The sequence below is a fragment of the Amblyomma mixtum genome, chromosome 10 (genome assembly GCF_055824585.1).
Source record: "Amblyomma mixtum isolate Tamu chromosome 10, ASM5582458v1, whole genome shotgun sequence".
NCBI lineage: Eukaryota > Metazoa > Arthropoda > Arachnida > Ixodida > Ixodidae > Amblyomma > Amblyomma mixtum.
The window spans coordinates 172,774,658-172,790,121 of NC_143021.1; the positions used below are offsets into that span (position 1 = coordinate 172,774,658).

The 15,464-nt window shown below is 48.4% G+C and overlaps 1 protein-coding gene and 1 pseudogene across 1 annotated transcript in view; one reads left to right on the forward strand and one right to left on the reverse strand.

Moving 5' to 3' along the window:
- The window catches only part of LOC149327750 (calcium-activated chloride channel regulator 1-like), an 884,343-nt gene that overhangs the window by 220,809 nt on the left and 648,070 nt on the right, over positions 1 to 15,464 (forward strand). The window contains exon 5 of the mRNA XM_089564962.1: positions 3,005 to 3,175. Within this exon, the coding sequence (XP_089421088.1) occupies positions 3,005 to 3,175 (171 nt within the window). The remainder of the gene's footprint in view (positions 1 to 3,004; positions 3,176 to 15,464) is intronic.
- LOC149327757 (uncharacterized) lies at positions 4,371 to 9,125 on the reverse strand (annotated as a pseudogene).

Here is a 15,464-nt window from a genome sequence, read left to right on the forward strand (position 1 = left end):
TTTTGCGTTACTGCTCCTCGTTTCTAAGTATTACATCCGCGACCTGTTGACCGATTTTGTTTGCGCGTGCGCTGCTCTGTGTGCTGCTCAGCTGTGTTGCGGGCCATATGTCGAAACCCAATCAGGTGATTTGTACAGTCTTTGTCAAAAGTAACCAGGCTGCACGTTTTTCTTAAAGCTACTATGCCCGCCCTCAAGCTCTAAATTTCTTCATGGCAAGAAGAGCCCCTGTGCTCACCTTCAAATAACTTTTTGATCTTTAGGGAAGCCGTGAGGCCTCTGTTATACGAATGAGAAGCCAACGACGGAGCTGTAGCCTAGGTCACACGAAAAAATTGTATTTTGCTACAAATTTCTCAATAAATCAGTAAAAATAAATAAATATTAAATATCCTCAGAAAAAAAAAGAGCACGCCGCGCTGTAGCCACACAAGGTGTGGCGGGGAGTGGTGATTGATAAAGGAGAGAAATAATGAAGCTGTGAAAAATGTGCACCAGCACCCGCTCCCTGGCACTCCTCAACGAGGAGTTTCCACTTCCCGTGTAAGAACAACGAGTGTCTTGTTAAGGCGGAAGCCTTTAATGCCTCATCGTTGTAGGCAGGACTTGTCGGCAGAAATGTCACGCTTTTCAATTGGTCGAAACGGTCATGACGTCACAGTGTGCAAATTTCAAACGGGAGCAATTGTACTTTGGCTAGTAACCATGCAACCAATTAAAGCGATCGTATAGTGATGCTCCAAGTAAGTGGGACTGAGTTTAGTTAATTGGTTAATTACCCAATTAGCCTAATTAAGCTTTCTAATCAGGCCAGATAAATAAATAAAACCGAGTAGGAAATTGGTCGAGTTCGAGAATCGAACCCCGGTCTCCGGAGTGCGAGACGAACATGCCAACCACTACGCCATGCTAGCTCGATGGTTTGGAAGGAACAAACGCGCGTCTAGTGAATACGGTGTCTTCGTTCACTCCCATCTTCCTCCCTTTCCGTTACGGCGAGGTTCAGGTGTCCACCGAGGTATGCGAGACAGATACATTTCCTTTCCTAAAAAAACAATTTACCGACGAGCAAGGCGTAGAACCGAATGGGCGATGGCGTTCTGTGGACTCCCTGGCAGCGTTGCTAGACGCTGTCGCGTTTCACTCTTACAGGCGAGGCTCAACTTCTTAACACACACGTGACACAAGCAGCAACACCGCGCCTAAGGCTTTCGCCTCACCGCACTTTAGGTCAACAAAGTGCCCCCCTGAATTTTTTTCACAGGCGCTCGTATGTTTCGTTCTCAGAGTGTGTTCTGGTATCCTCTGGAGTCAGTGATATATATATGCATGCTGTCCTGGAAACAAAAGCTTCAGTTAGTACTCAACACTGTGTATCGTGACGTGATTTCTGCTTCTTTTTTTTTTGTATTCGGTCGTGGTGTACGCCTGCCGATGTTTTTCTTTTTTTTTCAAAACAATGTGGTATCATAAAGCGTACCAGTAAAGCCTCTTTCGAAGCTGTCAGCATTGAGCACCGACGCTCAAAGCACGTCTGTTGCCTCAGCGCCGCCGATACACTTTGCTGGGCATTGTTCTGGTACTCTGTGTTTTCTTCGCGCTCCTGAGTTCCCTGATGTAGTAAGATTCGCAACTTTGAGCCTTGTGCACCGCGATTCTCTCCTTATCGGCTCTCAGCTGGGGAATTTTCGGCATTTCTACCAGGGGTTCAAAGTTGCCAATTCCTGTTGCCACCCAAAATTTACGAAGAGTACTATACTTCCATTCTTTGGCTCAATAGTGAATGCAGCACATTTCAAGTCAGAGCTTGTGGACTACTTTTTGTAAAAGCATAATCGGAAACTTTCGGTGAGCTTTGCTGTGTTGATCGCAGCGGGATGACACATGCCCTTGCGAGAGGAGCAAGAATGTTTTAGGAGCACCCGTCGTGCTTATTCGGGTCACCTGCAAACTCTTCATATATAAGCTTCCCCGCTCTGTTGAAAGTACATTCGGTGCACTTCGTCTAACGGGGCTGTGGTGAGGGCACCTATGCAAGGAATCCAATCGCTCGCGTCTATCGCAACCCAAGAGGGTCACAGGAGCAGACTAGGAGCTCAGTGGAAGAACTTCAGCTCCGCCTGTGCGCTTGTCTGCCTACTATGGTTAGTGTTTTTACTTTTTCATACGCGATCGTCAGAGAAAAGCAACATACTTCCTTGTGGATGTTGCTTTTGCACGCCTCGTTGCCATATCAATTCTTACGCCAGGCGACACGAATTTGCCCCGGGCCACCTCCGAAATTTGACCTTGGCTAATTTCGACCAACATCGATATGTCCAACCATAATTTGGCGTGCTCGACACTACAGCGACCTCCAAATTTGGTCCAGGTCACCCCAAAATATGGCCGCGGCCGATTTGGACCAAAATAGATGCGCAACCATAATTGGTCGTGCCCGACAATATGGCGCCCTCCCAATTTAACACGGCACATTTAAAAATGAGCCCAGAGTATCTACGAAAATTTCACTTTAGCCAAAGCGAAAGACGCATATGTGCTGTGCGATGTCAGAGCACGATGAGGATCCCCAGGTGGTCAAAATTATTCCGGAGACCTCCACTACGGCACCTCTTTCTCTCTTTCTTCTTTCACTCTCTCCTTTATCCCTTCCCTTACGGCGTGGTTCTGGTGTCCAATACGACACAGTTGCTACGTCATTTCCTTTCCTCAAATTAAATAATTATCATTTTCGTTTCAATTTGGACCAAACTGGATGTGCAATCAGTGGCCATGCTATACTAGGCGGCGGCTTCCAAATTTGGCCCGAGTTATTTCCACAAATTTGGTCCGAGGCACCATTTGTTTTTTGCATTGTACCCATCCCTCCTTCTTCCCTTCAGGGTCGTGGGTGTAACAAGACAAAAGAGCAAATAAGTAAATAAAATCAGCTTAGACTCAGTTCCACCCCTTCTTACGCAACCGCCGGAAGTAACAGTTATTTTGGCGCTCCTTTCATAACTAGGTTTACCCGGTGAGCCAGGCGAAAGGCTTGTCCGGGCTGCTGTCGCTGCCAAACGGCAGCAGGTGCGCGGCCACGCCCACGGGCATGGTGCGACCGGACTGTCACCTGTTCCTGGACCTCGCCCACAAGTCCACGCTTAAGGCCCTCCTGAGAATGCCATATGCCGCAGCGGTGAGTGAACCGGGACGCGTTTTACCATAAAAAGATTGCAATTTCAATTTAAATTTTTTCAATTTTCAATTTATTTTCCCATGTACACATGGTGAGGGCCGAGGGAAGAAAGCCAGAAATTTTGGCTTGACGTGCCCCTCGGCCCCTACATTGCAGGGCAGCAGGTAACATAAATGTTTTAAACAAATAGCATCTCAAAATGCAAACAATAGTTATCAAACATGGTTTTGCGTATTATTAGAAAAATGACAAGGAATGAAGTGTACAACAAAAAATGGTAACAAAAAAAGGAAACAGAAAAATACACGTCATCGAACAACAGGAATTCGGTTACTGAAATTAGGTCAACACTATACGGAAACGAAAGAGATAAAGAAGCAGTGAAAGGATAAAGGAGCAATCAATCTATAAAGTGGCACATACATCGTGTATAACTTGGCGGCATGCACGTGAAAGATCAACTTGTGCAGTTTGAAACTTATTTAGAAGACGGGGCAACGTGTTTGCTAGACTATGTGTACCATATATTGTGCGGCAGGTTGCAATATGCCACAGTTCGCTGTGTCTGCTAGGATAAACTTGTACATTTAGTGAAAGGTGTGCCGTGTCACGCAAGTAATTCATATTTTGTTTTATGTCCTTCTTGTATCTTTCAGCTAGCCTAATATTATACATTTCAGATACTTTTATGGCATTGAACTGGTGGAATAAATCGCATGTGTTTATATGAGAACCGACATTAAGTACTGCACGCAGAGCCTTCTTCTGTAAAACATAAATCTTATTTTTATTGGTACCTGTAGTTGTTCCCCAAACTAAATGCGCATAGTTCACTTGGGACATAAAGAGCGAATTATATAGGAGCACAAAGAGAAATTTATTGTGTACGAACGGAACCTAAGAATACATAATCAGTACATATATGCACAAGGGAGCCGGCTCCGTACCAAATTCACAAAATGCACCTATTTAGTACAAAAAGCCCGTGGCTTACGGGTCAATACAATTGCCACTGATGGGCGGGAGCATATCCCACAGTAAATAAGGAGCAATTAATGGCACAGTTGGTGGCATGACAATAGCCACCATGTGTAGTACCACACATACAGGCAAAAAGGAGCACTAAAGGCACACAAAGGAGCCTTACACAAAAAAAGGAAACAAACCAATACATCAAAACACACTGAAAGGGAGGCTAATACAGCAAGGCTGGCACTCTAAGCCTGCCTCCCCGCACTACAACGAAGCGCGTGTGCCAGCGCTGCAGAAAGAGCGCTTCTCCGTCCTGTTCCAGCCGGTCAGACAGGAATGTCCACAGGAGGAGGCGGAGATTCTGCAACGCTGGATACATTGCGCGCGCCGGTTGCCTGCGGGCCTCAGCCAGGCAGCGGCGGCGCCACAGCACAAAATAAACACAGGCAACAACAAGGCGCGAAAACAAGCCGCGCTGACGCCGAGCTCCGGGGCCGGCGCGGACGGAAAACATGCGCCACACTAGGCGCCACATCACCAGTGCAACCGGGCACTCAAAGAACACGTGGTGCGCCGTCTCAGATGCACCACACTGGGGGCACCTGTCGTTGGGCACGACGCCCCACGCTGCAAGGCGCTCTCGCGTCGGGAGAACGCCCCACCGCCGCTTCCACTCGAAGTCTCGGACCTCGCTGGGTAGCGAACTCGCGGCCCACACCCTCCACTTGCGGACCGCGGTGCGCCTCTGGTCGTCAGGGCTGAGCTGCGCGCACGCGACCAATTCACTTATGCGCAAAGCTGACGTGTCGGCGAGCTCGACGCCCGGGAGGTCCGCCGCAAGGCTGAGCTGGAAACCCGCGGAGAAGTTTAACTTTGCATGGAAGTAAGTGACGATGCCGGTTAATGATACCTGTGACACGAGAAAGCTTACTGTTGACAGCATTAACATGATTGTCCCAGCTTAGCTGGCTGTTGAAATTAACCCCTAATATCTTAATATTATCTACAACCTCTATCGTTTCCAAACCTAACTTAAGATCGCATGGTAGAATAAAGTTTTTATTTTTTGGTTTGAACATAATTGCCTTAGTTTTAGTTACATTAATTTTCCACAGATCATTAAGGGACCACTGATGGAGTGTACTTAGTGTCCTATTGGCCTCGTTTATCACATCTTCACATCCGCTTGATGAGAAAAACAGTGAGACGTCATCTGCATACATAACGCACTTCACATGCAGGCATTGATTAAGTCCACCGATTAAGTCCAGTCCACCGCGGCTAGCGCGGTGGACTGGACTCAGGTCCTGCGGTTGATGACTCAGAGGGCTAGCGTCACGGCTTGTAGGGGGTGTCCGGTACATGGAAGGCAACCCAGCACCTCCACCAGATGTCACGTTGTAGTGACGGCAGTCCAGCGGTCAGGAAGACACCAGAAATACTTGCAAACAAAGCTCTTAATTTGGGCTGACTTGCGCCCGCAAAAGAACCGACTCACTCGGTGGCGGCGTAAGCAACAAGCGTGCTCGTCAATCGTCGAACTACAAATGCCCGCCGCTCGCGGCATCGCTCAGTTTAAAGCCGGCAAAGAAACTTCCAGATAGCAGGACAAGATCATCTACAGTAATCTGGAAAAACCTAATGCAGCCTTTCATGGCTGCGATCAATCGAGATTGGACTGGTCGCTTCTCGCGTCACGAACAAAAATGATAACAGCCCTTTCCTGCAGCCTTGAGCGTGAACGAACAAACACTAGAATTATACGTGGCATTATCATTGATATATAAGTTAGAAAGAAGCGGTCCAAGGATACTTCCCTGAGGTACGCCCGCAGGTACTTTTTTTACTGAGGATCGACAACTATTAATATCAACAAACTGAAAGCGATGTGCAAGATATGATGTAAGAAGCGCGTGAACACGACCCCTGAAACCGTAGTCGAACAGTTTTGTCAAAAGTATGTTGTGGCTGATGTAGTCGAAAGCCTGCGAAAAATCTATAAAAACGCCAAGGGCAAGTTTCTTTTCCTCGAAACACTGTAAGAGGTACTCTTTTTGGCTTAGTAATGCTGTCTCTGTAGATTTATGTTTGATAAAACCAAACTGCGAATCTGTTATTATTTGGTGCTTGTCACAAAAGCATGATATTCGCGTGTGGATAATTTTTTCCAGTCCTTTAGAAAAGATTGGCAGCACGGAAACTGGCCTATAATTTGAAACGCAAAGCTTATCACCTTTCTTATACAAAGCTGTCACCTTAGCAATTTGCATGCGCTGTGGCAACACTCCGTATTCCAAACTTAAATTAAATATATGTGCTAAAATTGGTGCTAGAATATCTAACACATGCTTCACAGGCCGTATCTGCAAATCATCCGCATCGTGGCATCTGCTGTTCTTCATGTTCATGAATGCAGTGAATACTTCGGAAGATGTAGTTGGACTTAGATACATAGAATCGCTACTTTGACTTATGTGGGCATCATATGGCATGTTTGACGAACTTACGTATTCTCGCGTGACGAAATATTGATTAAACGCCTCTGCTAGCTCCTGCCCATTTACACTTCGTCCTTGAATAAGTACTTCTTGAGGAGGGCTAGTCTGGGGTGTGCGTAAAACAACGTTGTTAATCTGGTTCCATAACTTTCGAGAATCACCGTGGCATGATTCGAATTTGCCGTAGTAATACGAATCCCTAGCACGCCTTAACTTTTTGTTTAGCTTATTTCTGAGGACTTTGTATCTTGCTAATAGATCGGGGTCGCGTGTATTTATGAAGTCTTGGTACATTTTTTCTTTAGATTGTATCTCCTTGAGCAATTGTGACGTCATCCACTCCTTGCGCCCTTTCCGAGGTCTTACGTGCGCCTTGTACGGAAAATGTGCGGTGTAAAGTGCTTTAAATTTATCAAGAAAGCTTTCATAAGTGGCTTCCACGTCTGTCATAGACAGCACGATAGACCAAGCTACATCTGAAACAGCCTGCCTGAAAGAAGCAAGGTTTTTCTCAGTAATCGCTTGATGAAAGCAAGCACGCGCTGGTTTGTACTTCATACCTGGTTTAACTCCTAGCAATATTGGGAAATGGTCACTAAGGTCATAATGAAAGACAGCGGACACAATGCTCTTTTCATCAAAATTAGTAATAAAGAGGTCAATGAGTGATTCTGTATGCATAGTAACTCTTGTAGGCGTACCAGTTGTGTTAATGCAGCCGTTTGCTGAGAGCAGCAAAATAAAATCTTTTGCTGTGTTGCTATCGGAAAGCAGGTTTACATTAAAATCGCCGCCTAGAATGACTAAGAAGTTGTTAGAGTTCACAAAATTCAAAAATACGTCAACGAAAGAAAAGAATTCTGCAGTGCGGCCATCAGGAGGCCGGTAACAAACCGCAATAATATTACGGTCAAAATTTAAGCAAACCATTTCGTAGTCAGAAGTGACACAACAAAATCTTGGCACCAGGTCACAATTTATACACTTGTTTACTAAAGCACAAACACCGCCACCACGATTTAATGATCTGTTCATGAAGAACGAGTTGTACCCGGGCATATTAATTACTTCTTCATCACAAGAGTACTAGGTTTCCGTAATCATAAACACTTCAAACTTGTCTAGTTTGTTAAACAGATACTCAAGTTCAGCAGTTTTATTCACGGCAGACCGCGCATTCACATGGAGACAATGAAAAGACGTGTTTGTTAATATTTCGTTACATTTTGCTTCATTCATCATGACTTGATTGCAAGATTCTGGACCGTCGTATTCGTTGATAAGACTGCGCACGTCGAGATTGATCAACGTTTGCGGCCCCTTGATCGAGTGGCCCGTGGTTCCATGATGTGCTCTACCTCGCCTTCTTCGTTTTTTGGTTCTAGTTCAACGATGTCGTTGCTATCGTTGTCCCAGGCGAAAAGACAACCATTAATTAGAACTTTATCATACGTCAACCTCACTTTTTCTTTCCTGTTACGATTTTCTTTGGTTCGATTCCACAGCTTTTTCCTCACTCTCGGACACTTTGTGAAAAATCTTCACTAATCGAATAGGTAGATCCTTTAAGGTTAGAACACTGCTTTAAAATGTTCACTTTATCACAATAGTCTAGTAACCTAAAGATCACCGGTCTATCTTTGCCTTCATTGTCCGACTTTTGTCTACCGAGTCGATGTATTCTTTCAATACCTGATACCGTCACGTTTAGCTTATCTTCAAGAATATCTTTTATTACTATTGTCTGAAGTTGTTCGTCAGACTCTTCTTCTTGCTCCTTTATGCCAAAAACAATCAGGTTTGATCGTCGGCTTCTATTTTCTAAATCATCAATTTTTTTTGTCATTACTGACAGCTGCTGCTCCAATTCAGTTACTTTTTCTACACATTCCATTACTTTTTCCTGAAGGCTTCCCATCTCTTCCAGCTTCTTTTCAATAACGCTGAGCTTCTGGTTTGTTACATTTTTTCCTTCCTTTATTTCCTGTATGTCTGCCGCAATCAACTTCAATTGCTCCGAAATCGCACTATCTGGTCCGGGGTTCGCCTCGATGTCGCCCCCCAGGAGCAACAAGAATCGCAGTGAGCCGCCGCGGTGGCTCAGCGGTTATGGTGCTCGGCTGCTGACCCGAAAGACGCGGGTTCGATCCCGGCCGCGGCGGCTGGAATTTCTTTGGAGGAGAAATTCTAGAGGCCCGTGTACTGTGCGATGTCAGTGCACGTTAAAGAACCCCAGGTGGTCGAAATTTCCGGAGCCCTTCACTACGGCGTCTCTCATAGCCTCAGTCGCTTTGGGACGTTAAACCCCATAAACCAAACCAAACCAAACCGAATCGCAGTGGAACACATAAACTACACATCAAATCAAGCACGGGCCGTGGGCACGGCAGCAAAAGAAGGCAAACATTGTTACTACGCAAGCATTTTCCGCAGTTTCTGCTCACCTGGATGAAGAAGACAAAAGGGTTGGTAGCCCTCATCTTGGTACTGCCGCCGCGCCCACTGCTGCGTGCTTCGTGGCACGCCTCTTTTATACAGTCCGGTGTTGCTGATGCCGATGCTCCTGCTGCTTCCGTCGACGAAGCAGTGGCGCCGCTGGGAAGGCTGTGGTAGAAATCTTAGAATATGGCCGGATGACTTGACTTGTTGACGGGATCAATGCAAACAGCCGCAATGTCCGATAAAGATGCGTAGTAGTGCGTCGGTGGCTGCCCCACCAGCAAAGGCAGCAATCCAAGAAAAACCTGGATGAAGAAGACAAAAGGGTTTGTAGCCCTCATCTTGGTACTGCCGCCGCGCCCAAAAGAAGCGATATTAACATGAACATTGGGTCACTCACTAGGTAGAAAACGAAAATGGCCTTTCGAGTCTCATACAGGTCCCTTGTTCGCAATAGCGCTGCCTCGGAAAAAGGAGGAGGCTATATAAACTTCATATAGATCCTGAAGTATATATAGCCTACTCCTAGCCTGCTTCGGTGGGCCAAAAGATGCTTCCGCAGCTTTCAAAGACACCGGACGCACCAGTGCCAGTAGGAGTCGACAGTGCGCATCCTCGCTGCGAGCGCCGTACTTCGAAGCCTCTGTTTGGATGCGCCCATGTCAGAAGTGGGTGCAGGCTACCTTCCCTCCTCACCTGCCTACAGGGGAGACCAATGCGCTACTGTGTGCTCGGCCTATTTACCTGTCTCCAGAGATACTAGGCAGATGGCGCAGCCACAGTGCGGTTGCAACTCTGTCGGCGTGGAGATTCATATCACAGCAACTTTATTTATTCATTTGTTCACATTACCTCTAAAGGCCCTCGAAAAAGGGGGGGGGGACAGGGGCATACAATCAGTAATGAACGCGATACATTTTAGCAAAAAGTACTACAAAAACACGCTACAACAGAAGGCATAAGAAAAAGAAAAGGAGAAAGGTACGCAAACAAAAACAGCAATTTTTTCACATTTTCCTCAGAGCAAAGAAGATATTGGAATTTTTAATCTCAGTTTCTGATGCGATAACTGATGGCGTCCCTGCAATGAGAGTACGGGGAATGAATGAATTCCCGTAAGACGATGAGTGACACTTTATGCGTTTTATTTGGAAAGAATGCTCATGTCGTGGAAATATGACATGAGGTGACTGAAAAAAACACTTCAATGGGATGGGTGCTCATAAAGCTTATGCAAAAGAGTTAAACGAGCAAGTTTACGGAGATGTGACAAATCTTCTAATCCTACACCTTTATTTAATGCTCCAACGCTTGTGAAGGGTGAGTAGACTGAAAATATTAAGCGAACAGCACGCTCCTGCAAGGATTCCATGTTAGTGGGAACGTAGGCGTATTAGACTGATATAAGCCCGTTCTTTAACGTGTCTGAGGTTTCGTTTAAGACCTAGTGAGCAGACGATAGGGTGAGGTCAATATTGTCACGTTGAAGGGACGGTAGTCCAGCGGTCAGGAAGACAGTTACAAGACTTGCAAACGAAGCTCTTTTTTGGACTGACTTGCGCCCGCAAAAGAACTAAACAGCACGGAAGCGGCGTAGGCAACGAATGTGCTCCTCAGTCGTCGAACTACGAATGCCCGCCGCTCGCTGCATCGCTCAATTTAAAGCCGGCAAAGAAACTTCGAGACAAGAGGTCAAGATCATCTACAATAATCTGGAAACGCGCAGATGCAGCTCTTCATGGCTGGGGTCAATCGAGATTAGTCCGGTCCCTTCTCGCGTCAGGAACAAAAATGATAACGCCCCGTTCCTGCGTGCTTGGGCGCGAACGAACGGACACTACAGTGAGGCGCGGCATTACCCCCCTGTCAAAGAAGCGTCGCCTCGATGCATTAAAATGAAAATAAACACACAGAATGCAAACTTAGAGTCATTTAGCGTTCATAATAACGTTTAAGGCGTACGACAAGTACGAATTTCGGTAGTGTGCGTCGTCGCAGAGATGTCGTGCCGTCGGGCATGACTTCATAGTCTAGGTCACCTATGCGGCGGAGAACCCTGTATGGGCCCAAGTAGCGTCGCAGCAACCTTTCGTTCAATCCACGGCAGCGAATTGGCGTCCATATCCAAACACGATCACCCGCCGTGTAATGCGTGTCTGGTCGGCGAAGATTGTAGCGTCGGGCGTCGTTGTGCTGCTGGTCTTTAATGCGAAGCCTGCGAAAGTCTTCGGGCTTCCTCGCCGCGATGAATGTAGGCTGCGACGTCGAGGTTGTCTTCGTGTGAAACGTGCGGGAGCATTGCGTCGAGTGTTGTCGTGGGCTTCCTGCCGTGTACCAGCTGGAATGGGGTCAACCTGGTTGTCTCCTGGACGAGGCGAAGATCACGTAGGGCAGAATGGTGTCCCACGTCTTGTGTTCGGCGTCGATGTACATGGAGAGTATGTCTGCGATGGTTTTGTTCAGACGTTCTGCGAGTCCATTGGTTTGCGGATGGTAGGCAGTTGTCCTCCGATGGCTTCACTGACTGGAGTTTAAAACGGCTTGCGTCAGCTCTGCTGTAAACGCCGTTCCTCTGTCTGTGATGAGCACTTTGGGGCGCCGTGTCGCAGCAGAAGTCGTTCGACAAAAAATTTTGCGACTTGCGTTGCGGCACCATTAGGCAACACTTTCGCTCCGGCGTAGCGGGTCATGTAGTCGGTGGCCACGATGATCCACTTGTTGCCTGATGATGAAGTCAGACAGGAGCCGAGCAGGTCCATCCCTATTTGCTGAAAAGGCCTAGATGGAAAAGGCATGGGTTTCGGGACTCCGGCAAGTTTAATCAGAGGCATTTTTCGTCGCTGACACGGCACGTTTTCACGTAATGGGAGACGTCGGCAGCTAGCCGCGGCAAATAGTACTTCCGGATGCGGTGCAACGTGCGATCAATCCCGATATGCCCAGCACTCGGCTCATCATGATATGCCGGCATAATTTCTTGCCTGAGATTTTTGAGTACGATAAGAAGATGGGCTGTCATGTTTGGCTCGAAGTTCCTCTACAGGGGGACATTATTGTGAAAGACGAAGGACGAGAGTAGGCGCTTGAACCCTCGGGGAGGCGATGAGCTCTTGCGTTTCAGATAATCAACTAAGCTTTTCAACTCAGGATCCGAGCGCTGCTGCTACGCGGAACTGCTGGGGCTTGCCGGTTTTAAGAAAGCGTCGCCGTGTTCCCCTTCCGGTCCTGCGTCGACGGGGGCTCGCGACAAGCAGTCTGTGTCGGAATGCTTGCGGCGAGATTTTTAGACTACAGTTATGTCGAATTCATGAAGGCGCAGGCTCCAACGAGCAAGGCGGCCGGAGGGATCTTTCAAATTGGCTAGCCAGCACAGAGCATGGTGATCGCTCACAACGTTGAATGGTCGCTCGTACAGGCAAGGGGGAAATTTCGGCGTGGCACAAATAATGGCGAGACATTCTTTCTGGGTGGTAGATTAGTTGGCCTCGGTTTTCGACATTGAACGGCTAGCGTACGCGATAAATTTCTCCTGTCTACCATATTTCTGAACGAGGACCGCTCCTAAGCCCACTTTGTTTGCATCGGTATGAACTTCAGTTTCGGCGTTTTCATCAAAGTTCCCGAGCACAGGAGCGGACTGTTAGCGGCGCTTCAGCTCTTCGAAAGCTTCCATTTGCGGCGTTTCCCATTTAAAAGGCACGCAAGCCTTGGTAAGGCGGGTCGACGGTTCAGCGATGCGGGAAAAGCTCGTGACGAATCGCCGGTAATAAGCGCACAATGCCTGAAATCTGCGTTTACCTTCCTTGTCATTATGCTGTGGAAACTCTGCAATCGCAGCCGTCCTCTGAGGGTCTGGGCGAACTCCATTCTTGCTTACGACATGACCAAGGAACAGTAGCTCCTCGTAGGCGAAGTGGCACTTCTCTGGTTTCAGTGTTAGGCCTCAGGACTGGATTGTTTCCAGCACTATCAGAAGCCTTGTGAAGTGGTCTTCAAAGCTTGAGGAGAAGACAACAACGTCATCTAAGTAGACTACACAAATTTTCCACTTCAAGCCTGCGAGCACCGTATCTATTACTGGCTGGAACGTTGCTGGGGCAGAGCAGAGGCCGAGTGGCATCACCTTCAGATCGAAGAGTCCGTCTGGTGTGATGAACGCAGTATTCCCGCGATCTCTCTCGTCGACTTCAATTTGACAGTAGCCGCTCTTCAGGTCCATCGATGAGAAGTACTTAGCGTTGCACAGCCTATCCAATGTGTCGTCGATGCGGGAGAGGGGGTAGACATCCTTCTTCGAAATGCTGTTCAGGCGGCGGTAATCCACGTAAAAGCGAAGGGTGGCGTCTTTCTTTTTCACTAGAACGCCTGGTGCTGCCCAGGGTCTTCTCGATGACTGGATGACGTCGTAAAGAAGCATTTCCTCAACTTGCTTGCGGATAGCTTGGCGTTCTAGCGGTGATACGCGGCAGGTATGGCCGCAAAAGGTATGGCTTTGTCCTAGGAAAACTTGATCGACTTAGTTCGAAGGTCGATGATCGCCCGATGTTCATTCAGGAAGGCCATTCCCAAAATCACGTCTCGCGAACATTGCTGTAGTACCAGGGAGCTTGCAGCATAGGTTCGCCCATTTACTGTAACTCTCGCTGTGCAGCTTCGTGACGGCGTCATAAGGCTGCGACCTGCGGTGCGGATAAGCCGGCCATCCTAAGTTGTTACTTTCCTGAGTCGGACAGTGAGTGGCCCGCTCACAATGGAGTAATCATGCTCCCGTTTAGGTGTCGACCAAGGCAGTAACCGCATGACCGTAAATTCAAAGTCACTTGTTCGCGTTCTCGTATTCCAAGTTGTCTTCGGTGTCCGATCTCGGCTTGGTCGAGTAGTTAGGCTGCGATGGGCGTACTCCGACGTTACTTCTCTGGGCAGCGGTAACAGCTTCGAGACTGTCCGCGTCGTCATCGTCGTCGGTGTCGTCGCCGTAGCTGAGGCACGGCCTAGCGTTTTCGTCGATGGAGGATCTTTGTTCTTGCTCTTAGAAGGAACCTCACCTCCAGAGGCTGCTTTACTCAGTTTAGCCTTGGGGAGCTGGAGGAGCATCCACGCATGGCGTAACCTCGGCTAGCAGATACAAACCGCGGTGACGATGGCGACGGGTAACGTGATAGGCGGTTCGGCGATGGACATTCATCGCGACGCAAAAACTCCTCGGTTTCGGCTGGTCGCTGGCCGGGTCGGGGTCGTGGGGCGTCTTAAGAAAACCCTCCGATGCCCATTCTCCTTCATGGGCAGTACCGGAGAGTGTGACCGCCTTCGCCACAGTGGAAGCTTAGTGGGCGGCGCTGGTCGGGAGTTCTCCACTCGCATTTCCTCGGCTGTGTGCGGCGCTCCGAGTACGGGCGGGTGGGTTGGGGCGAGAGGGCGACGGTCCAACGCAGCTGGCTGGGGGCGATAGGGGCTTCGGCCCCGTCGTCGAGGGGCAGGACGGCGCACTGCTGCGGCGTAAATCATGGCTGGGGGCTCCATAGGCTGCGTGGTGGTCGGCGTCACACCCAAGGCCTGTTGAACTTCGCCCCGGATGACGTCAGTGAGCGATGTAAGCTGCGGCTGCGTTCCCGTTGACAGCAATCGTCGGTGCTCTTCTTGCGCAATTTGACGTATAACCTCCCGCAGGTCACTGTTATTAGCGCTGTCTGGGCAGCTTGCTGAGAATACGCGCTGCTGGCGGTCACACTGGCGGGCTCTGACATCAGGTGTTTTTTCTATGGTGCATGCCTCTTCTACGAATTCCGCGACGGTTTTCGGTGAGTTCCGTACGAGGCCGGCAGAGAGCTCCACTTTAGTTGGTTGGTTGGTTGGCCTCAACTAAAATGGCACGTATCTACTACGGGGGAGTGGCCAAGCTCCTCTTTAACGTTTCGCATAAGCATCTTTATCTTTTCTTCTTCCTTCATGCTGACGTCGGCACGCCGGAAGAGACGCTTCATTTCCTCAGTGTACACTGCAACGGTCTCGTTTGGGTGTTGCATGCGAGACTGCAGCAGTTGCTGGGCTCTCTCCTTTCTCACGACATTTGTGAAAGTCTTGAGAAGCTGCTCCTTGAAGGTTTTCCAGTTCGTAAGGCTACCTTCCTCATTCTCAAACCAGATTCTAGCTGGTCCCTCGAAGGCAAAGAAGGCGTACCTAAATTTTACGGATTCGTCCCAGTTGTTAAAGATAACCACACGGTCGAACTGTTCCAGCCATTCTTCGGGGTCGGCTCCAGGCGAAGCGTCGAAGGTTGGTGGCACCCGGGACTGCTGCAAAATGATTGGAGTCGACGTCTGGGGCAAGCTCACGGCGGACGTTGCTATTTGCTTTCGCTTGCGGGTAGTCTCCGGCAGAGA